General features: G+C 44.6%; 1 protein-coding gene across 3 annotated transcripts in view; it reads left to right on the top strand.

The window, feature by feature from the left end:
- INTS9 (integrator complex subunit 9) overlaps window positions 1–21,936 on the top strand; it is a 59,477-nt gene that overhangs the window by 30,198 nt on the left and 7,343 nt on the right. For all 3 annotated transcript variants that reach the window (XR_013339767.2, XM_021541328.3, XM_085574350.1), the window contains exons 10-14: window positions 341–521; window positions 2,713–2,773; window positions 9,509–9,680; window positions 14,435–14,559; window positions 15,433–15,600. Coding sequence is in view for 2 of the 3 variants with exons in the window: in XM_021541328.3 (XP_021397003.1) it covers window positions 341–521; window positions 2,713–2,773; window positions 9,509–9,680; window positions 14,435–14,559; window positions 15,433–15,600 (707 nt within the window). In the remaining variant the exon portion in view is untranslated. The remainder of the gene's footprint in view (window positions 1–340; window positions 522–2,712; window positions 2,774–9,508; window positions 9,681–14,434; window positions 14,560–15,432; window positions 15,601–21,936) is intronic.

Here is a 21,936-nt window from a genome sequence, read left to right as displayed (position 1 = left end):
AGCTGAGAGGTGGAGCAGGGTTTATTTTGATGGTGAGGTGGTTTGTGTCACTCCTTCATCCTCCTGTGCCAGTGCACGGCTGCCCTCTCCTGTCAGGAGTTTTCCATGTGCTCAGGCTGTCATGTGCCCCCAGCCAAATCCAGAATCACTCCACTGAGCCTGGAGAAGGAGAAAATAAATGTATGTAATGGTCAGAGGTTTTCTTCCCAACTCATGTGCGTAATGTGTTGTGCTAATTCATACAAAAGCTGCTTTTCATATAATATTTGGATGAAAGGAATTTATTGGAAGTTGAAATACGAAGGCAGTGAATTGATTTATCTCGTTGTCTCTCCCCTAGCGATGACTGTCCGGAATGGAGGCAATGTCCTGGTTCCCTGTTACCCCTCTGGAGTGATCTACGACCTGCTGGAGTGCCTCTATCAGTACATTGACTCTGCAGGGCTCTCCAACGTCCCCTTTTACTTCATCTCACCTGTTGCCAACAGCTCCCTGGAGTTCTCCCAGATCTTTGCTGAGTGGTAGGTGTGCCAGGGCAGCACCCTCAGCTGTGGGAAGAGGCCTGGTGCAGGTTATCTCTACCTGACAGATTCTAAAATACACCTGGTTAGGATTGTGAACACGTTCCTGGAGTCACAAGGGTGCGTGTGTGTGTGTATATATATATTCTATCATTAGGGAAGGATCATTTCCTATAGAATGTGCAAACTCAATCTCTGTTTTTTGGTGCTTACTCTAATGAGTAAATTATGTTCCTCACTTGAGTGAGTTTTAGCTGTGCTTGTTTGCAAGTAGTAGCCCCCCAGATTCTACTGTGATGTCCCTGGCTAAGCAAAATAGAGTTTTCAGTCTTAATTTTGCTGAGCCATGGCAAGAAAAGGCCAAGAGTGTCCTGGGCTGCATGAGGCAGGGCAGAGCCAGCAGGTCAGGAGAGGAGATCCTGCTCTGCTCAGCACTGCTGAAGCCTCATGGACAGTGTTCCATGCAGTTCTGCTCTCCTCAGTACCAGAGGGATGTGGGATTTCTGGAATGAGGCCAACACAGGGCCATGGAGATGAGAGGAGGTTGAGGGAGCTGGGGCTCTCCAGCCTGGAGAGCAGAAGGCTCAGGGGGATCTTATTGTGTAGAAACCACTGACAGGAAGTAATGAGAGTGAGGGCTCAGTCCCTTCAGCAGGGCCCACTGGCAGAACAAATTAAAACACGTGAAATTCCATCAGGGCAGGGCATTTAAACTGCCAGAGGGCAGGGTTAGATGGGATATTGGGAAGAAAATCTTCCCTAGGAGGATGGCGGCCCCTGGCACAGGTTGCCCAGAGAAGCTGTGGCTGTTCCTCTCCTGGAAGTGTCCAAGACCAGGCTGGATGGAGCTTTCAGTAGCCTGAGATGGTGGAAGGTGTCCCTGCCCATGGCAAGGGGTTGGAACTGGATGATCTTTCAGATCCCTTCCAACCCAAACCATTTCATGATTCTGTGATTCTGTGAAACACTGCAGCCTCTATGCTGAGAGGTTATGGAGAGTTTGCTATGGAGACATCAAAATCCAACTGGACAAAGTCCTGGATGATCTGCTCTGCTGAGAGTGTTTGAGCAGAGCTTGGACTTGGTGATCTCAGGAGGTCTCTCCCAACCTCAACCGTTTTGTGATTCTGAGCCCTGGAAAGGAGAACCAACCCCTTGGAACTCTTCCAGATTCTTACCAATGGAGACATGCTCTAGGGTATTAAATACAATAAGGTAGTTCTTCTCTTCTTCCTCTCCTGATTTTAGAGTTCAGGAAAGAAAAGACAGGTCCTGGAAATCTTGTGGGAATTGATCCCTCAGGAGAATTGTAAAGATGATTGAAATCTGGTGGATTTACATGGAAATGGAGGCAAAGGTTGAACATCTGTAAAACAGAGGTTTGGGGTCAGAACTGTGATTGATATTCAGGGATTCCAGCCTTTAATTCTGCCCCTTACTCAGCTGAAGGAAATGCCTTGCTCTTAGTATCCCTTAGACTTTATCAAAATTAGTTTGACCCAGGCTCATTTCTTTTTAATAAAGTGCAAGTGTGAGCCAGGCAGTGTTTCCCAGAAAAGCCACCAGGACAGTGTCACTGCAGATCATTGTCACATCACCCAGACCTCTGACAAACAGCTTTTTTTAGCTGCTGTAATAGGATGAATCAGGAGTCTGGGTAGAGCTCATCAACAGCTCTCAATATCTGTTTTAAAGATGAGTGATTGATGGAAAATGCCAGGTCACAGTGAGCCTTGGGCCGTGGGGAGAGGCAGTTTACCAATAATGAAATGCACAGGGGAATTAGATTAGAATGAGCAAAAGGACCAAGTCACTGCCGAGAAGTGGGATGAGGCAAGTGGGATTTTTCTGCTGACAGATTATTTGGCTTTGCAAAAGCTGCTGAGATCTGGATGGGGAACCATTGTGGATGGGTTACAGATTTGTTTTAAGCAGCAGGAGCTCTGTTCCAGCGTGTACAGAATTACCTTCAGCTGCCTTGCACCTTCTTTGTGTGATCCTGCTGTGACTGTGTCCTGTAGGCGTGGGTCCTCCAACCTGAAACTCTGGCAGCAACAGGATAAATTGATGATTTTGCACCTGGTGTCTCAGATCTAAACCAGTTTTCTCCAACAGTGTGACGGTAGATGGCAGCAGATGCTGCAGGATATGCTGCACCTCTAACTCTGGCTGCTTTCCTTCTCTTTTAAAGGTTGTGTCATAACAAACAAACAAAGGTGTATCTTCCAGAACCTCCTTTTCCCCACGCTGAGGTGAGTTACCATGGTCTTGTTCACTTGTTGGATCACAGTCCACACAGTGTAGCTGTCATTTTTCTGATGAACCCTTCTACAGCTATTTAAGTTTTGTTTAATTTTTTTTGAAAGTGTTTTTTTTCTCCTTTGCTTTCTGTGATGAATTTGGGAGCATGGGGGAGGAATGAGTAGTGATGGTGTTTCCTAAACTCTAAAATTACCCTGTTTATTCCATCCTATCACTTGCACAGGCTGGCCTGGAAATCTGGTGTGGGATGTTTGCTCTTATCAACTACAACCACAAGCATTCCCTTTGTCCAAGCAGTTTATTTCCAAGGCTGTGAAACTAAGAGCTTGTTATCAGAGACAGCTTAGTCATGCCAGCTCCTTCCTCCCTCACTGAAGCGGGCACCATGACTGCTGCAGGAGGAATGATATCTTGAAAGAGAGATTTTTATATCAAAATTTAAAGTTTGAGACACTGAGTGCTGTCTGTGGCAATTTTAAATGAAATTACTTGAGCATTGTAATGAAGCAAAGAGGAATGAGGGTCCTAAATTTGGAGGATTGCCCTGCAACAAAATAATAATTTTAGGGAAGCTTTAGCCAAGCAGACATTAAATATAACTGATGCCTTCAGAGTTACCTGAATAGAAGGACAGGAAATTCTCCCCTGGGAACGGGTGGTTTTCCCACTGAAGTAAACCAGAGGCAGGCTAGGAAAGGAAGAAACAGGACTGAGAATTTTAGCTAAATCCTGCTCCTGTGAGCCACTGAACCTCTTGGGACATGCAAAAACCTGGCTGTTTCAGTTGCTGTGGTCCAGACTGTTTGATGAGATGTGCAGAGTGGCCATGGCAGGTTTAAGAGCACAGAAATTCAGTGCTTTTACTGGCACTGGGTGTTTTTTCCTCCGAGATATCTCATCCAGGGACTTGTTCTGGAAATTGCCATTACCTATCATATCTATCATCTGTAGGTGCTTCAAAGGCATTGTTGGAAGTAGGATCTGACCAGGAGCCCTCACTCTTTCCAGATGCTTGAATGTGTTGCAAGGAGAATGTGCAGTGAATTATGTATAATCTGTTACCAAGAATAATGTGGACTGCAGGGCAAGCCACCTGTTCACCACTTATTTTATTACCAAAAGATTAATTCCCACTGATAAATCAACTCCAAATTCTCTGATTATGAGGCTCTGCAGCCTTGCTGTGGCTGTGCTTTCTGTCTAGCCCTCCATCTCTGCTTTCTGGGATGTCCTTGTGGATCCACAGTGTCATTGGATTCACTGACAGCCCATATTCTGATTTCCCGTATTCACTGGAACTAGCAGATTTAAGTGAAAACCCATGCAAAAATGAGAAGCCAAACATGTCAAAGACTGGATTAATTAACCCATCTTATACAATGGGTCTTTGTGTTTACAGAGTGATAACTCTATCCTCTAATTCCTGGGACATTTTGTATTCTCTGGGGAGCCTGTTGATTGCGAGATTTTGCTAAATTGTTGGAACAGCTCTGCAAGAACTGCTCTGTGCTTCATGTGTAGATCAGGGTAATTACGTAGGAAAGGCCTCCCAGCAGTGGATCCCAGCTCAGCTTCCCTGCACAGAGGGAGGAATGTGTCTGTTCCAGGTGCAGGATGGAACATCCCGTGGGATGTCCGTGCCAGGGCCCCAGCGCTCAGCACGTACCTTGGGTCCCTTGTTAAATCTCCAAAATCTCACACCCGACACTGTATTTCACTCACACAGTGTGAAACATCCAGAAAACCTCTTCCCAGCACAATCCTGGGCCTCCACAACCCCCCTCCCCAGTCAGGAGCTTTGCTTACTGGCACTTCAGGGGATTTTTAATGAGTATCTGAAGCAGACAGTGAATGATGGTTTCTATCGGAGAGGTTGTTAGTGGAGAATTGCTTGGCTTTTTTCAAAGTAATGCTAGGCTTGTGCAATGTAACCTGTGCTGAAATTGCCCATCATGAAAAGATGTGCTTAACTGCTCAGTTGTTGGAGGAAAATAGGGAATTACTCAGACATGCCTCTTACTTCTTAGGAAGCATTAATAACATGCCTGGCATGATACATCAGAGAGGGACAGGCCAGGAAATAAGCTTCTAATTATCCACAGAGCAAGCCCAGCCCAGCATGCTGCTGGTCCTGAAATTTGATGTTCCTGTTAGTTGTATAAACAGCAAGATTTAAAAACAAAGAAGGCAAAAATTCCCCAAATCCTCGATGTTGTCCCTTGCAGCAATGAGTTCCAGCATTGCCTGATGTGTAGTAGAACAGAATAATTCCTTCCTTTAATCAGCTGTGATTGTATTTGGCATTTCACTTAACTATGCCTTTATTATTGTCACAAGGGGGTAAATAAAAGCATTTTCATTGTCTCTACAATTACTGTTTTTATTTCTCCTCACTCTCTACACTCAGTTGTTTGAAGCTTTTGCATTCTCTCTGCATGGAAATTTTTGTTTTATGATTTATGTTGCGTGTTTTGAACTCATTCCTTGTTCTGCTCTGCTGAATAAAACCAGACACATGTTCAGCTCTGCAGAGAACCTAAAACATTTCTCCCTCCTTGTTTAATTCCACTTTAATGGAGCAGTAGATGTTCGTCTTACCTCTTCCTACACAGTCCTGGCATAGTTCTTGTGGTGGCAGTTTGCTTCCTAACATCCACTCTGAGGGAAGAGGGAATACTTTCCCTCAGTTAGGAGCCAGGAATGTGAGCTGAAGTGCTTCAGATTTGTAGGGATGGATTTGAACATCAGTTCCTGATAAAGTTAATAAAAATGGAGTGTCCAGGTTCCTCTTGAAGTCTCTCCTGCAGCTTTTTAGTGGTGCACTGACTAAAAGAGCTTCTTGTTAAAGGTGTTTCTGAGGGAAGAGCTGCTCTGACTGCACAGTCAAAAACTGGAGATCCCAAATATTTGTCAGTACAGGCTGGTGGCTTTCACTGCCAAGCCCCTGTGTCCATTTTATCCAAGGATCAACTGTCTAAACAGGCTCAGACTGAAGCTCCACAGTGCCTTGCTGAAATACTGTGGAGCACAAACCAGTAATTTGTTTCACTTAGATTTGTTATTCTGGTGTCCCAGAACCAATGTGTGGTGTCTTACCAAATTCCTATGGGAATATCCCATCCCAGCACAGCCCCAGATGAGCAATTAGGGGTCTCCTTGATCATTTTAACAGGATCCATGAATTGTACACTCTGTGCACTCTGCCCCGTCCCTTCTGTGGAGGTGGAGGCTTTGTGTTTATAAAGGAATGGCTCAATTGTTGTAGCTGAATTGTTCCTCTCCGTTCAATCTTTACATGGACAATTTCAGGCTCTAAGATAAGTGAATCCAGACTCCTCTAAATGTCTGCAACAATAAAATTTGGGAGGTAATTTGTATTGATCAGTATTTGCCAGTGGAGGGAGAATTTGGATTTACTGTGCTCTTATTAAGGATTCTGCTAGCAAGATCTAAGAGAAATGGCTGCAAAAACTCTTTTTTCTGACTCAAAAAAGAGCCAGGGTAGGAGTAATATTGATTTTGTGGTCTTAAAAACCAGCATTTGTCTTCTTCGTCTTTGATTCTCTCCTCCATTTACCAGTTCCTGCATAGCACATTTAAATAAATACCTGGAACCACGTAATTGTGGAGTATTACAGTTTGTTTTATAATAAATATTATCATATAGGAGTTGGGCTCAGTGATCCATGGGGGTCCCTTCCAACTCTGGATATTCTGTGATAAAATTAGGCCCCTGTTAGTGTTGATCTGATGGAGTGAGGGAGGTGAAGTAATAAACACATCTCTCATTCCCTGATAGGAGCCACATCTGTTCCAAATTCTGGATACAGAGCACACACAGAGTAAATATCAGTGTATTTTGGCTCACTTCAACAAAGGGTACACAAAGGCTCTGGAGATTTATCCTGTTTATAGCAGCAGTTGCTGACCCTGTAAATCAAGTCTACAGCTTTAAAGGGAAGCACAGAACCGTTTGGGATTTCAGAAAAACGCAACTCTCACTCTTGATTCAGTACTTTACCAGCCCCTATCTCTTAAGCTTTCACTCAATAGTGGTTCTTTCTGTAAAAAAAAAGCTCTGAATGCTGCTTGTGCTTTCCAGAAACCAGGCCCACTGTGGAAATGTTGGCCGGCTCAATGCCAGGCACTGGGTTTGGCCCAGCTGGAGGTCTGACCATGGCACAGCAAAGTTTACACACCCCACCTCATCTGGAGATGCAAAAAACCTGCACAAATCATTGCAAACTCAGTCCCCTTAATGAGTTGGGAAATTTTGTTGGACCTGTTTTGCAAGTTCAGCTCCGTATATTTTTGATGGGGTGATTAGAAGAGACTTTACTGTAGACATTAAATCCACCAGCTGCTTTCTCCCTGGAGTGAGCAGAATGTCTCTAAATTTGTGTTTGTAGCCTTTCACCCCTGCTCTGTCCACCTGTAAGAGTCAGGAATTGTGAGCTGAGCTCTGAAGCATCACCAGACTTAGCAGAAAAGATCTGGCATGATAAAAAGGAAAGATGAAAAAAGAATCGTCACCAACGAGCTCCTGAAAACTGGATTAGAGCTCCTGTGTCTCTTTACAAAGCAATAGGAGGGGATTTGAAGTTTCCATAAGGCTTTGAAGAAAATACAGCTTTTATGTTGCTGAGCAGTGGACATTTGTGGAGGTATGGCAGGGAAATGAGCTGCTCACTGCTTGCCACATCCAGTGCTGCTCTCACATCTTTCCAAAACTCTGAGTGCTGCATGCCAATAAATATAATTTGAAGGAACCTGTGAAAGAAGATGCTGCAACAACAGTTTCTGATTTTCAGGAGTGTCTTAGATCAATGCTGGCTGTAGAAATGTCTTCCCCTGACCTATCTGCCTGCCCCTGGAAAAGTTTTCCCCTGGAATGTCACATATTCCATTTAATGTTTGAAGTAGAAATCATCCTCCTCTTCCAGTTCACCCTGTTGAAACTGCTTCTGTAATTTCAGTTTTGAGACTTTTGGCTTCCCTCAAAAAATAAACAAACAGAAAAAAGCTTTTTGAGGCCATTTCCTGCAAGTTCATTTAAATGTCAGTATTTTATGATTCAAATTTGTTTTACCCATTGTCTGCTAAACTGCAGTTTTTATTACTGAAGCTAAGTTTAGATTCTAAACCCTGCACTCCAGATGTGTTAATCAGAAATCTTTACCAGTATAATTGCAGGAATGTTTTTGAGATTCAGTGCCTATCAACTGCCAGAGCAGTTATTGGGTGGTTTTTTTCCAATTTCGGTCTTGAAGATTAAATAGGAATTAGCTATTACTTGTAAACTGCAGAAAATGTAGTCCAGTTTCTACTTCTTCCATGATTCAAGGATCCATGTGGAAATGATCCATGTGCATCTACAGGATTGTGTAATAACCTTGGATTCTGATGTGTTTTTTGATGCACAAGTTGCTGAGAATTCTCCATTTCTCTTCATTTCCATGCAGGCACCTTAGATCAGCCATGGTAAAAAATAACCCAGGACATGGGGAAATGGCTTTAAGCTGAAGTGAAGAAGGTTTAGATCAAATATTAGGGAGAAGATCTTCCCTGTAAGGGTAGGGAGGCCATGGCACAGATTTCCAGAGAAGCTGTGGCTGCCTCTGGATCCCTGAAGTGTCCAAGGCCAGGCTGGATGAGGCTTGGAATAACCTGGGATAGTGGAAGGTGTCCCTGCCCATGGAATGGAGGTGGAACAGGATGAGCTTTAAGGTTCTTTTGTAACCCAAACCATTCTAGGATTCTATGATTTGTTGAACAGCCCAACCCCCTTTTAAAACTGGCTGACAAAGGAAGCCCCCTTCCCTCCCTCACACTCTTTTATCTCCGTGGTTTTACTCTCATCTGTTCAGCTGTGATTCTGTGTGTTAAATTCCTTGCTTTTTAAACTGTATTTACAGTTATTTCCATGCTGGAGATGGAAGCATATACCTGCCAAGGAAAAGCTTGCAAAATATTGCATGAAAGTGCTTCACAGCCTGGTTGTTAAATTTCTTTTTAAGTTGCACCTTGTTTTGCAGATTAGAAAACAGTGGCAGGAGAAATAAAGCAAAACTCTTTGAAAAGTGCCTTGATAAACAAACTTCTCCATCTTAGTAAAGAAATCTGTTCCACCTGCAGAGCTGATTGCACTGTGTCTGCAAAACATCTTATTGCTCTTAGTTCATGTTTATTGCTGGTTTCAGATACAGTTAAGGAAGGGAAAGTCAGTCTGTTCTTTTTCAGCAGGTTCAACTTTGTGTGAAGCCTTTAGACCAGGGAAGCTCAGCAACATTCTGCTGAAGGCAAAAGTGCCTGCTACTGCTGTGATGCAAGAAAAGCAGGTTAAACATGAGCCCAGAGCTCTTTGCAGACATGGCAAATAGGAAAAAAGGAGCTTATTGTGAATTTGGCAGTTGAGCACTCTGCTCACTCCAGGGAAGTCGAAGCAGGGAGTGTTTGCAGAATTTCCTCCCAGTCACCATCCTGCTGGTACCAAAGAAGTGAGAGCAGGGACGTGGAGGCCCCTGGCCCCATGCTCCGACTTCCTTTTCATAACATTTATGACAGTCATGACTGAATTTGTTGGAAAAATCTAAGGGGTATACAGGAAGGGACTATCTGATGAGTTAGGAATAAATGGTAGAACATTTATAATCTCATGTAAATAAACACACGCAAGCACAGAGGCATGAAAAGTTGCACTGTCTGGATTTTTGTTTTTCTTTCAGCTCATTCAGACAAACAAATTGAAGCATTATCCCAGCATCCATGGAGACTTCAGCAATGACTTCAAGCAGCCCTGTGTTGTGTTCACTGGGCATCCCTCTCTCAGATTTGGGGATGTGGTGCATTTCATGGAGCTGTGGGGAAAATCCAGCTTGAACACTGTTATATTCACAGGTAAGTAAAATGCTGATATCATTGTCAGATTAACAGTTTGTGCATTCTGGTTAAGTGTGGCCACATCCTCGGGGCTTTGCTCATTTGTTCTGGGACAGAAGTTTCTCACTTCAGTAGGAGCTTATCTAAATGAAGGCCCCAGGACTGGCTGCAGGGACAAATGTAATTATTGTGCCATTTAATTCAGTGTAGCTCTGCAGAGTCAACCTTTGCCATGCAGAGTCCATTCCTGCCACGTCTGAGCAAAATCTTTGTTATGCACAGCAGTAAAATGCCTGCAGGAAATTAATTTTTGAATTAAAAGCAGCTGGCTGCAAGTTAAACCCAGGCAAGACCTAATGGATGCTGGTCAGAAAGGAGAAACACTTCTCCATATTCCAGTGGAACCACAAATCTCTCCTCATCCCTTCTTGCCTTTTCATCTTTCAGTGCTTCTGAAGAGGTTTCTGTCCTCTTTGCTGTCCCAGAAGTGTGCACCCCACACAGACCTGGCACAGGGATCTGAGCTGTTCCTGCCTTTGGGCTGAGCTTTGTTCAGATGGGTTTTGGCTGACACATTTGTAGCTGAAGGTACAGCTCATTCCCCAGGGCTGCTGTTTCCTTTCTCAGTGCTCAACAGGTCTTTGAAGTTCCTCCACTTCTCTCCATCTGCTTCTAGTGCTGACCCTGATTAAAAATCCTTCAGGGCCTTCCCTGGGGCTGAGGTTCTGTGCAGGTGTGTTTGTACCTGAAGTGTCACCCAGACAGAGCCCTGCAGTGGCCATTGTCCTGATCTGAGAAGGCAAAGAATAATCCTTTAGGTCCTTACTCCTGATTTTCTGTCTAAGGAGCTCTGGGATAATGGGAGATATGCTTTATATAACTTAGCCGGATAAAAAAGGTGTGGATTTTTGGACAAAGTAATTAGAACTAGGGAGGAGAATTCTGAGGAACAAATCAAACCTACTCCACAGCAAGAGTGGGATGGAGTCCCACTGCTAACTTTATTTTCCTCCAATTTTTAGTGAATAGGAAAGCTGCTGGAAAGCACAAAACCTGAAGAAAATAGGGCTGGGAAAGGGTTCCTTCTGCTTTCTTTTTTTAACTGTAGACTTGAGGCTAGTGACAAGCAAGTCCCTTTGACTCTTCTACAATATTGTCACCAAAAAGTGTGACAGTATCACGATACCGTTAAGCCAATTTGGGGATATTTTTAGTGTATAATTAACCCCATTCAATGGGAGGGGAGATACAAGGGAGTTCCTGCAGGGAACTTAAATCCAGACTGTTTGTGTGCTGGGAAATGGTGCAAGGTACCACAGCACTAAAGGTACATCTGCTGCAGGGCCCATCCCTGCTGCCCTTTGAGGCAGTTCAGGAGCCGTGCCCTAATTCCAGTAATTGGGTAAAACTGCAAGGTGGATATGCATTGGCTGAAAATAGTGAATTCTACTCCAGTCAGAACTTCAATCAAGCCGGAGTTTGCAGAGCTTTGCTGGGGTGTGTGTTCCATGAATCCCCAGGGAAGCAGTGGCATTAATCACGCTGTGAATGTGCTGCCCAGGGTGTCAGGAACTGGCCTTTAATGGCAGGAGCTCTTCCTCTCTGTCTCCTGTAAGGAGAGGCAATTGACCTTTCTGTGTGAGATCCCAATCCTTCAGTGAGCTGAGGCAATCGAGCACTTCTGTCAGAGCCTGGCCCCCGCAGGTTGTTAAGGCACGGAAATGTCACTCCTGACAACCTGGGGGTGCAGCAGGTCATGGTCTTGGAGATTCATTCCCAGTTTGTACTTAGTGCAACTCCAGTTGAGAGCTGCTCTAGTTGGGTGACCTTGGAGTGCACAGTGATTCCAGATGCTTGTGGTGGTTTTTTTCCTAAATTCTGTCTATCCGTGGCTTTTATGGACTATCCATAAGTCCTACTGCCTTATGAATGTCTAGTCCTAGGCCTATTTCCTTACGGTTCTCTCAGCTGGAACAAAACACAGGCTTGAGTGCTGGGTTTGGCAGTTGGACTTGATGACCTTAGAGATTTTTTTCCCAGCCTAAATGATTCTGTGTCTATAGAAACTCCTAGCAGATTAAATTATCTTAATTATCTCTTAATTAAAGAAGAAATTGTTCTTAGTACCAGTGAAAATCTGAAGCACCTCCACTGATGCCACTGATTTCCATTATTTAATTACTTTTCTGTTTTAAGCTAAAATCTCCTGTGGATCTGAAAGAACCCCAGTCCATTGGAGCAGTGTGTAAGAGAAGGTGATGTTGTAGCTTTTCCTGTGAAAACCTCCTGGTTTCTGGTAATTAGAACCTTTAAACTCCAAACCATCCTGCATTGTTAATGAACACTGCTTGTTCAGTCCACAGGAACCAGCCAGTCTCCAACTTTCCAATCTGTGATGTAAAAACACAATGACAAGAATATAAATTAAAGCAGCCAGCAGCCAGGATCTGGCTGTGAGGGAACTGTGGTGCTGCCCTGCTGGCTGGTGTCACCTGCAGACATCACTGCTGGAGCAGTATTGAAGAGATTATCGATTAAAAATATTGAATACCACTGAGCCACAAAGAAATTCTAGGAGAAGACACGGTAGAAAGAAATCTCCTTTAAAAACCAGCTCCCTGGGAGATGTTAAAACCAGCTCATGCACGTCAATGCTGTACAGTGGAAGGTTTTATAACTCAGTGTCACGCAGCAGTAAATCAGGAGTCTTGGGGGAAAAGCTAAAGACCTGTAATTCTGTCAGGAAAAGTCAATATGTGTCCTTGACAATCACTTGCTGCCTCCAGACAGGTGACTTTGGGATTTTGGGTGGTTTCAAAACAGCAGCTCCTGTGTGTCACGTGAGTTCCCAGTGAGCCCAGCTCAGGTTGTGTTTTTAACATTCTAAATCTCCTGTGTTAGGATTCCTTCCCTAGAATTTCTCCCTTTTCCAAGGCTCTCCTGTCCTTGTTAGGAGTTCAGAGAGGCTTTGGACTGGGTTTTATATGGTATTCCTAGACCAGAACTCCATGTCTGTACATTCTCTGAACCTGCTGATTCAGAAATGCTGCCTCAAATCTCTGTGTCCTCCACAACCCCAGATGGGATGGAAAACCTCCCTTCTGGTAACTTTTTAAACTTAATTTTTACAATTTCACGGCGCATCTCTAGCAGAGAACCTCTGCCTGAGTTAAGCTTTCTGTTTTCCCCAATGACTTTTAAAATGCCTTGTCATTTAACCCTAACTGATCATTCTTCAACTACCAGCTTTCTCAGTATTCCTATTTTTATTTCTATTCATTGCTATTAAACTTGACTGACATAAAATGCCATTTTTTACATTTATATTTTTAGGCTTTGTTTCATTGCCACCACCACATCTGCTTTTAATAACATGGCTTTTTGCCCAGTGTAATTTTACTTCATGTTGGTGGATTCATGGCTTCATGTACACGTCCTTGTACAACATTCATTTTTTGTTAATATTTCTCACTGTAATGTTCCCAGGCAGCTACACTGACAATTGCTTTAAACTTGGGGAAATTATCCCTTTGACAGTTCCTAACATTTGTATCATTGCCTGGTGCTATGTTCTGTTCTCTCAGGGTAAATATCCCCACGTGGTGCTCAGTGCTGCTTAGCCAGCAGCAGATTTGGAGATTTTTTAGATTTTTAGATGAGCAATTAACTTGTGTTTTTGTTGGATGTCACACCGGTGCTGAACTTCCTCTGCTAAGGTTCGAAGGAGATTTTTTCTTGCTGTCTGCATGAGAAATCCACCCAGTGCTCTGCTCTGCTGCCATGTCAAAACATCCTAGACTGGTTTTTTAAATCTGGACTGGAGGCTTTGAATTTCAGTTCCTTTAAGTTCATCCTTTCAAGTAAAGCAGGTCCCAGAGAATTCTTCCTGCTGTGTTCCAGCCAGGCTTGAGCTGCACTTTGCTCTGCCTGGTGTCCTTTGAGGCCCTGTGGTTCAGGATAATCCAGCAGATGAGACTTTCCTGCATCCCCTCTCTTGCCACATTCTGTACTTATCAAATTCATACCAGTTCCTTTTTTCCAGCATTCCCTTTATCCCATTTATCCCACAATTACCAGGGAGATACAGATAGCCTAATCTTTTCCATACCATCAGTTGGTGACCCCCAAATCAAGAGGTTCTGTATCCTATACTGTGTCACCTGAGATCTACATTAGTCATTCACCAAAAAAAAAATCTTTTTCTGTAGTATTCTCAATATTTTATTACTCTCTCTGGGAGTAAAAGCCCATTCAGTGCCTGACTTTTTCCTGGCAAACCTCTAATCTAGTAATAAAAGAACCCTTGGTTGCCCACCAATCTAAACCTGGCTCTTAGATTCAAAATAATAAATATGTATATATTTATATATTTAGATATCATCTTTATGCTGCATTTTTGTCTTAGTGAGAGCCAGCTTGCCATTTGAATCACCTTACAAGACTCAAAATGTCTACGCTTTGCCTTCTTTTACAGGATCTGATTAAAAATAAGAGATGATGGTTTTGTCTTGATTAAATTTGTTCTAAAAATCATGCAATAATGTGTTCAAATGAAATAGTATTGCTCTGTTGCTTGATTAATGTAAGACTAATTGTGGGCGTAATTTTCATCAAATTAATTGAAAATAATGGGTGGGGGGAGGAGGAAGGGAAGAGAAATCTGTAACAGAATTAACCTGGAGCAACAGCTTTGACTAAACTGGAATTAGAGAGGAATTGGGCCATTTTTGTTGTTAACAGGCTTTGAGTGTTTTCAACATTTCTCTTTCCAGAACCTGATTTCTCTTACCTGGATGCCCTGGCTCCCTACCAGCCCTTGGCAATGAAATGTGTTTACTGTCCCATTGACACGAGACTCAACTTTATTCAGGTGTCTAAATTACTCAAAGAAGTCCAGGTAATGAATTTTCTGCTGCCTGTTCTTACATTTCTTCACACAGCTTAAATTAAATAAATGACTTGTGAGCAAATGTTGCATTAAAAAAAAAATGGATACAACACCCAGATCCTTTTCTCCATGAAGAGAACACAGCATTGAGTTTCTGCATTAGGAGAGGTCTAAGAAAAAAGGGGTTCTTGTAGTATCTGCTATTCCCTCTCGACTCTTTGTGCTTTAGTGGCCCATCCCATTTGTTTCTACTTAAATTTGCTTTCTGACTCATGACATAATTAAAATAATAACCAGATTTTTTTCTGGATGAGTACTTCCCTATGTTCTGTCTTGCTGAACTCTGAAATACACATTCTTCCAAACCTTCTAACAGTGCCTGCATCACTTTATCTCATTGTTCTGCAGCCTGGCTTGTCACTGCAAACTGATGGAGCTGCCACTGCCTGCCTTTGCATAAACATCTCCTTCATGTTGCTGCTGATGTGTTGTGCTGTCTCCAGGGCAGCTTGCAGAACCACTGGCTTCTCCTTTGGCTTCCTTAAACCCTGCAGTGGCAATCAGCCTGTTGATGCTTTGTTAACATATTGCTGGAAAACTCCAGGAGCTGTTTTTGATTATTTGATAGCTGAGATTTCTGCAGCCCCACATGTTGACACCTGGGACAGTCTCCACCACTGTTACCATTTCCTTCCAGCTTACCTGGCAAGGATGTGGGAGAAAAACCCATTTCACATTTTTACTTTTTCTCCCCTCGTGGCAAGGATGGTATCAAAGTGGCGATAAGACACGAATTCCGGGCGGGTCGCCGCTGCAGGCGCCTCCAGCTCCCGGCGCAGTTCCTAGCAGTGCTGATGGGAGTTGCACCGTGCTGTGTTGCAGCCCCTGCACGTGGTGTGCCCCGAGCAGTACACGCAGCCCCCTCCCACGCAGTCCCACCGCACGGACCTGATGATCGACTGCCAGCCCCCGGCCATGTCCTACCGCCGCGCCGAGGTGCTCACGCTGCCCTACAAGCGCCGCTACGAGAAGATCGAGATCATGCCCGACGTGAGTCCTTGCAGGGCACGGCCCTGGGTGGGGGGGTTCCTGCTCATGTGGCCAAATTCCAGCTCAGCAGCCTCTGGAAAGGCGTGGAATGGCAGAGTTGTTGTGGTTGGAAAAGGTCTTTAAGGTCGTCGAGTTGAGCTGTCAGCCAGCGTCACTGCTGTGGTTGGCCTCGAGTGGGGATTCCTCCACCTTCCTTTCCGTGAAGGAGTTGTTCCCAATATCCAGCCTAAGCCTCCTCTGGTGCTACTCCAGGCTGTTTCCTCCCATCCTGTCCCTGTTCCTGGGAGCAGAGCCTGACCCCACCCCGACTGTCCCCTCCTGTCAGGAGTTGTGCAGAGCCACAAGGTCCCCCCTGATCCTCCTTTTCTCCAGGCTGAGCCCCTTTCCAGCTCCCTCAGCCCCTCCTGGTGCTCCAGCCCCTTCCCCAGCTCCGTTCCCTTCCCTGGACACACTCCAGCCCCTCAATGTCCTTCTTGTCTTGAAGGACCCAAACTGCCCTCAGGACTAGAGGTGCAGCCTCAGAACTAAAGGTATTTGTCCTTAAGATGCCTTGTGGCTGGAATTTATAGTTGACTGTCATCATTTAAAGCACATTCTGTCAACTGGAGAGCTAGGAAAGGTGCATTTTTGAGAGATAAATTCACTCTATAAACTAATGTGAACTGAAAAAAGCCCCACTGGCTGGCTGAGAGCTGTTCAGCCTGGAGAAGAGACCTCAGAGCCCCTTCCAGAGCCTAAAGGGACTCCAGGAGAGCTGGAGAGGGACTTGGGATAAGGGGTGGAGGGACAGGATACAGGGAATGGCTTCCCACTGGGAAAGGGGAGATTTGGGTGAGATCTCCTGGTTTGGGAGGGTGGGGAGGGGCTGGGCTGGAATTCCCAGAGAAGCTGTGGCTGTCCCTGGATCCCTGGAAGTGTCCAAGGCCAGGCTGCAGCAACCTGGGATAATGGAAGGCATCAGGATTGGAGTGGGATGAGCTTTAAGATTCCTTCCCACCCAAACCATTCCATGATTCTGTGACTGTGAGCAGGCAAAAACTGTGCTCAGGTGAGTTGTCCTTTGCAAGAAAATCCCATCCCACAAGACAAAAGGGATCTCTGCCACGAGTGAAGCAACCAGACACCACCAGTGATATGAGGAAGGTTTAGGCAAAGCAGTTCGAATTAGTGCTCCAGAACCATGGAAAGATCCAGAGAATCCAGGAGTTAGTAACCAGGAGTTGTCTTTCTCCTTCCCCAAATGCACCTTCTATTAGAAATACCCTTCCCATTAAGGATCAGTTTCCAGTCATGGTAAAGAAGCAGTGAAAAGGTTTATTTGTATTCCAACAATTTCCATAAATGGTTAATTCCTACAGGCTGCAGGAGCCCAGCAGGTTAATGGATTGCTTGTAGCCATCTAAAATGTGGATTACTTATCCCCGCAACATCTATTAATGATTTATTAACACCATAAGTCAAATCCAAATATACCCATATTACAAATGGTGACCCATATTCTGACAGACATGAGCTTAAAATATATTTTGACAATCCAATCAGCACAAATGTGTCCTTGGATCAAAGGTGACAGTGGCTTTTTGCAAGCAGGCATTACTGCCCTTTGGAAACTGGAATATTGAGTGACTTTTCATTGGAGTGTAGAAGGAGGAAGCATCCTTTAGTTGAGCCAAATATGAAGTGCAGAACTGAGACCCATGTAACAAATCCCTCAGCCAGCCCACAACACCCACTGCCACCATTTCACACCATTTCTGTGAGGAGCCTGCCCAGCACACTACTTGGAGGGTTTTAATTACAAAATATGCTTGGCTGCAGCTCCATCTTGGCATGTATATTTAATTGTGTGGGAAATTTACATATTTATTTGATCCCATTAAACCTAAGACTGGTGAAACTTGGCTTCAATTCACCAGCATGAAACCAATCCTGAGTTCAGAGTGCAGGGAACCAGGGGCTCACCAGTTATTCAGATTACACTGAAGTTTGGGTTTCCACCTAAACTCTGGAGCTGAGCCTTTGTGTGAGAGCCTGTCCCTTGTGTCAGCCTCTGAAGGGGCTGGATTGCAGCTCTCCCTGCACTCCCCAAAGCTGCTGGGAGGGAGGATGCTCTGTAGGGAATGTGGCATCACCACTTGGGAAAAGTGAGCTGGTTTCTATTGCATTCCCTTTACCTTGGACAGGTCCGGCAGAAATCTGGAAAAAGGACAGAAAGGGCCTTTTTTTTCTTCTTCCCTAACAAATAACATCCAATTACATTCAAACAGGAGTCCTAATTTCAGAGCTATCCATGCTCAGGGAAGTGAAATAGCTTTGATTGTCCATATCCAGGGATTCTTCAGGCTGATTGTTCAGCTGAGCAGGCTCTGGAGTGACCTTTCAGCACTTGTAAGGGGATTCCAGGAAAAGCTGGAGAGGGACTTTGGACAAGGGGTGGAGTACCAGGACAAGGGGGAATAGCTTCCCATTGGCACAGGGCAGGTTAGATGGGATACTGGGGACAAATTCTTCCCTGTGAGGGTGGGGAGGCCCTGGAATAGAATCCCCAGAGGAGCTGTGGCTGCCCCTGGATCCCTGGCAGTGTCCAAGGCCAGGCTGGACAGGGCTTGGAGTAACCTGGGATAGTGAAAGGTGTCCCTGCCTGTGGGGTGGCACTGGATGAGATTTAAGGTTCCTCCCTACCCAAACCATTCTGGGATTTCCCTGGTTCCAGAGCTGCTCTTCACAACTCATTACAAAAGCTGCTTGGGCTGTGGTGAGGCTCCTGAACAGACTCCTGAGAGCAAGGCTGTGCTTCAGGCCTCTTAACATTCCCCAGCTCCAAGATATGCAAATCATCCTCCAAAAGAGGATCTTGCTCCTTCTTTTTAAGGGAACTACATGGTTCTGTTAAAAAATGGATGCAGCTTCCCCTTCTGCTGAGTGGGTTGTGCAAGACAGATTTCAGACATGATGGATGGGGCTCCCTGGTGTGGGAGTATTTGCTGCTTAATGTTCCCTTTTCAGTAGTTTAGGGTTCCTGAATATAGGAATTTCTGTAGTGCAAGGAAAGGGCATTTGTTTAATATGGGCTCCCACCAGCCCTGAGGTTCTGTGCAGGCTCAAGTGGCAATTGAAAAGGGCATTTTATAGCTCCTAGAAACCTTGCAATGGCTTGTTATTTGTCAAAACCATGTTAGCCTGAAATGGAATGATGAAATCCACCCCGGAAAAACCAGTAATTGCTAGATCTGCTGCAGGGCTGGGATTTGTGTGTGAAGTAAACCTGAAAGTCTCATGAAAGAATGGCTGCTGCAATGAAGTCCTGATCAGGGCCCCCTCCTGACATCCCCAGTCCCTTTCCCAGCTCAAAGTTCTGCCTGGATTCTTCCAGCTTTTGAAAACCAAAGGCTTGGCTCAGTGTGGCTCCACTTAGTGCTGTGGTAGAGTGAAATTTCCTTCCCAAAACTTGCAGTGATTCAGATCCTGGCCTGTCAGACTAATGGAAATTTGCTTTTACTGCTGGACCCTGTCTATATTTCAATCACTTCACTGAGGAGCAAAGGCAGGTCAGGCAGGCCTGTTGTATGATAATGAGATTTACACTCACAGCAGCCTTTGTTTGGAGAGAGTTTTTAACAGTCCCAAGGCATCAGGCTGGAATAGCTCTTCCAGGGGTTGTGCAAACCTTTACACTTTAAATGATTTCTCCTCAGCACCTGCCTTTCACTTAAAAAAAAAATATATATATTTTTATAAAACAGACTGAAAGACTGCTTCCTGGAAATTGGTTAGGTATTGTCTGCTCACAGAAGAAAGATGGGAAAATGGAAAACACCTTCTGGAGCAAACAGATAAAATTAAACAGTAGTGTCTGAGCAAATAAAGTGCCTCCAGTTTAATTACAGCTGAACAATGGTGCGGATCACTCGGTGCCGGCAGCTGACACTTCACTGAGGCCTTGTGCTTTTCAAATACTCAGTTTTGTGTTCTTCAGGACACAGCCCAGTCAGGAGAGTGTCAGTGGACAAGGCACAGCCTGACACCAAGTGAAATAATCAGAAAATACTGCGAAGAAGAAGTAGGAAAACAGCCATTATAATTATGGAGGCTTCATCTTGGCTGCCTTTCCTTGCTTTGACCTGACCTTTCCAACTTCCTTCTGTGTTTTGGGCACTAAGGAGTTTTGAATTCTGTCCTTCTTCCCACCCTCAGCTCATTTTGGTGACCCCACATTATCCAGTCTCTGACCTCTGTGTTCCTTTTTCCCTGACTATTCCCCCTGGGTTCTGTGTGCTGTAGCCTCACAAGAATGAAATACAACCTGTTGAAATGAAATGCAACCTGTTTAAGTGAAATGCAACCTGTTTGCTTCTGCTGCTCAGCCCTGCCCCATCTCCCAGCTCACTGCAGAATTGCCTGGAGTTTCTCTCCAAGATGGACTTCACCTTTTGACATTCCACCAAAACTGTTCTTTCCCAGCTTTTACCAACTTTCCTCACACAAAGCCAGAACAAGTGCTGACAAATCCCCCTGATTTACATCAGCAGAGCTCAGTGCAGCCTTTATTTTCTCCTTAGAAACGTCTCCCACCTCACTCTAGTGTCCCTTCTCTCCTGGCCATTCAGCCTGAGAGAGTTCTCCTCCCTCCTCCTCTCTTTTTTGTGCTTGGAATGTGTTATCCTTCATTTCCTTTGCCTTTTTTTCTGGCTATGCCTTTTCTGTGGTTGGTCTTACCCACAGGTTGTCCTATTTAGTCAGGTGGAACTCAGATCTGCTTTTCTGCTTCCAGCCTGCCTTTGCCTGCCTGTATTAATGTCTAGGTTTGTTTTTCCTTTCATTTTTGATGGCTGGCTGTAAGATAACACTTTTCTAGCCAGACAGCTCTCTCTTCCCAGTCAGCTTCAACAACAACATCCCATCCTGACTTGACATTCTGACCCATAAAATGGTTACTATATTTTTAATATTTTGATTTATGCAGTTTTTATGTCTTTCAAATGACTCATCTCTTGCATCTGCAAGCTTTACTGCCTTTACTTTGAAGATATTTCATGTCCTTGCTTCCCTTACCTGTCATTTTTCATTCAAATCCAAGCTAATTTCTGCTTCTGCTGGTTCTGTTTTCCACCATCCTTTTTTTAAGTTCCTCAAACAACTGTTCCCTGCCTGCTCCCAAGCTCCTGGGGAAGAGCTTCATTAAACAGTCATAATTCTCCTTCATTACACCCCTTAAATACTCCTTAAACTGCATTTTTGGCACAGGATTGGCAAAAAACAGTGGTTAGAGTTAGTGCTGTGTGGTTAGAGTGAGTTCTGGTGCTTGGAATCCCACCCAGGATTATTCCCTGGTGGTTGGCTGGTGTCTTTCTGGTTTGGGGACAAGATTTTGGGGACAAGGGTTTGGGGACAAGGTTCCTCCTGCAGATCTGGAGCCCTGGTGGAACATGCCCATGGAAAAGAAAAGCTTTAATTCATTGCTCAAAACTGCAGACTACCTTGTGCTTTTTTATTTCTTCACTGGATGCTGGCTCTGTGGAAGCCCAAAGACAAGATCTGGGCTTTTGCAGGTGATAATAGCTAAATCTTTAGGTATTCATGGTAGGATTCTTTGTCCACTGAAGTTAATGAGATGTTAAAATCTGCTCCAGAGAGAGCTGTGGGAGACCCCCAGCGAGTGGCAGCTCTGTGAAGTTGGGGTTAACTCAGCAGCTGAATGAAAACCCTTGGATTGTGTCAAATGTGAGGCTGAAAGCCCAACAAGACCTGACTCAGATCACCCACTAATGATTGCACAGATGCCCTTCATTTCTGGGATGTTCTCTGGTGGAAAAGGCTTTGTTCCTTTAGGTCTCAGTAGCAAAATTCCCCAATTTCCATCCTGCCTGCAGTGTGCCTGTGCCTTGTTCCCTGTGCCTGCTGGTCACGAATCCACAGGCACATTTCATTTCCCCTTTCACCCCATGTTTGACCCCACATTTTTTTGTCCCTCTGAAGGATCTGACAGTGGCAGAATTCCTGCTCTTGGCCCCTGGTTTAGCAGGGGCTGTAAAACCAAGGCTGGATCTGTTGGAGACTCCTCCTGTGTCTGGTTACAAGATCCTGGCCATCAGAGCTCCTGGTGCTTCAAGAATTAATTAATTACTAACTAAATTACTTTAAAAATAAGGGATAAGAGAGGCAAGGAAGTAAGAGGTGAGGGAAGTTATCCTTCTCTCCTGACACCACCATCCAAATTTAAGTGACATGACAAATTCCATGGTTTTAATTCTGCTTTCACTACTGACTCTACAGATCCTCCCTGCTTGTGAAAAGGCTGCTGCACAGCCTAGAAACAATTTTTGTCTCAGTAAAGAT

Source organism: Lonchura striata, chromosome 3, assembly GCF_050655825.1.
Source record: "Lonchura striata isolate lonStrDom1 chromosome 3, ASM5065582v1, whole genome shotgun sequence".
Lineage (NCBI taxonomy): Eukaryota > Metazoa > Chordata > Aves > Passeriformes > Estrildidae > Lonchura > Lonchura striata.
Note: the sequence above shows the minus strand (reverse complement) of the source record. Positions and strands in the feature narration are given on the sequence as shown.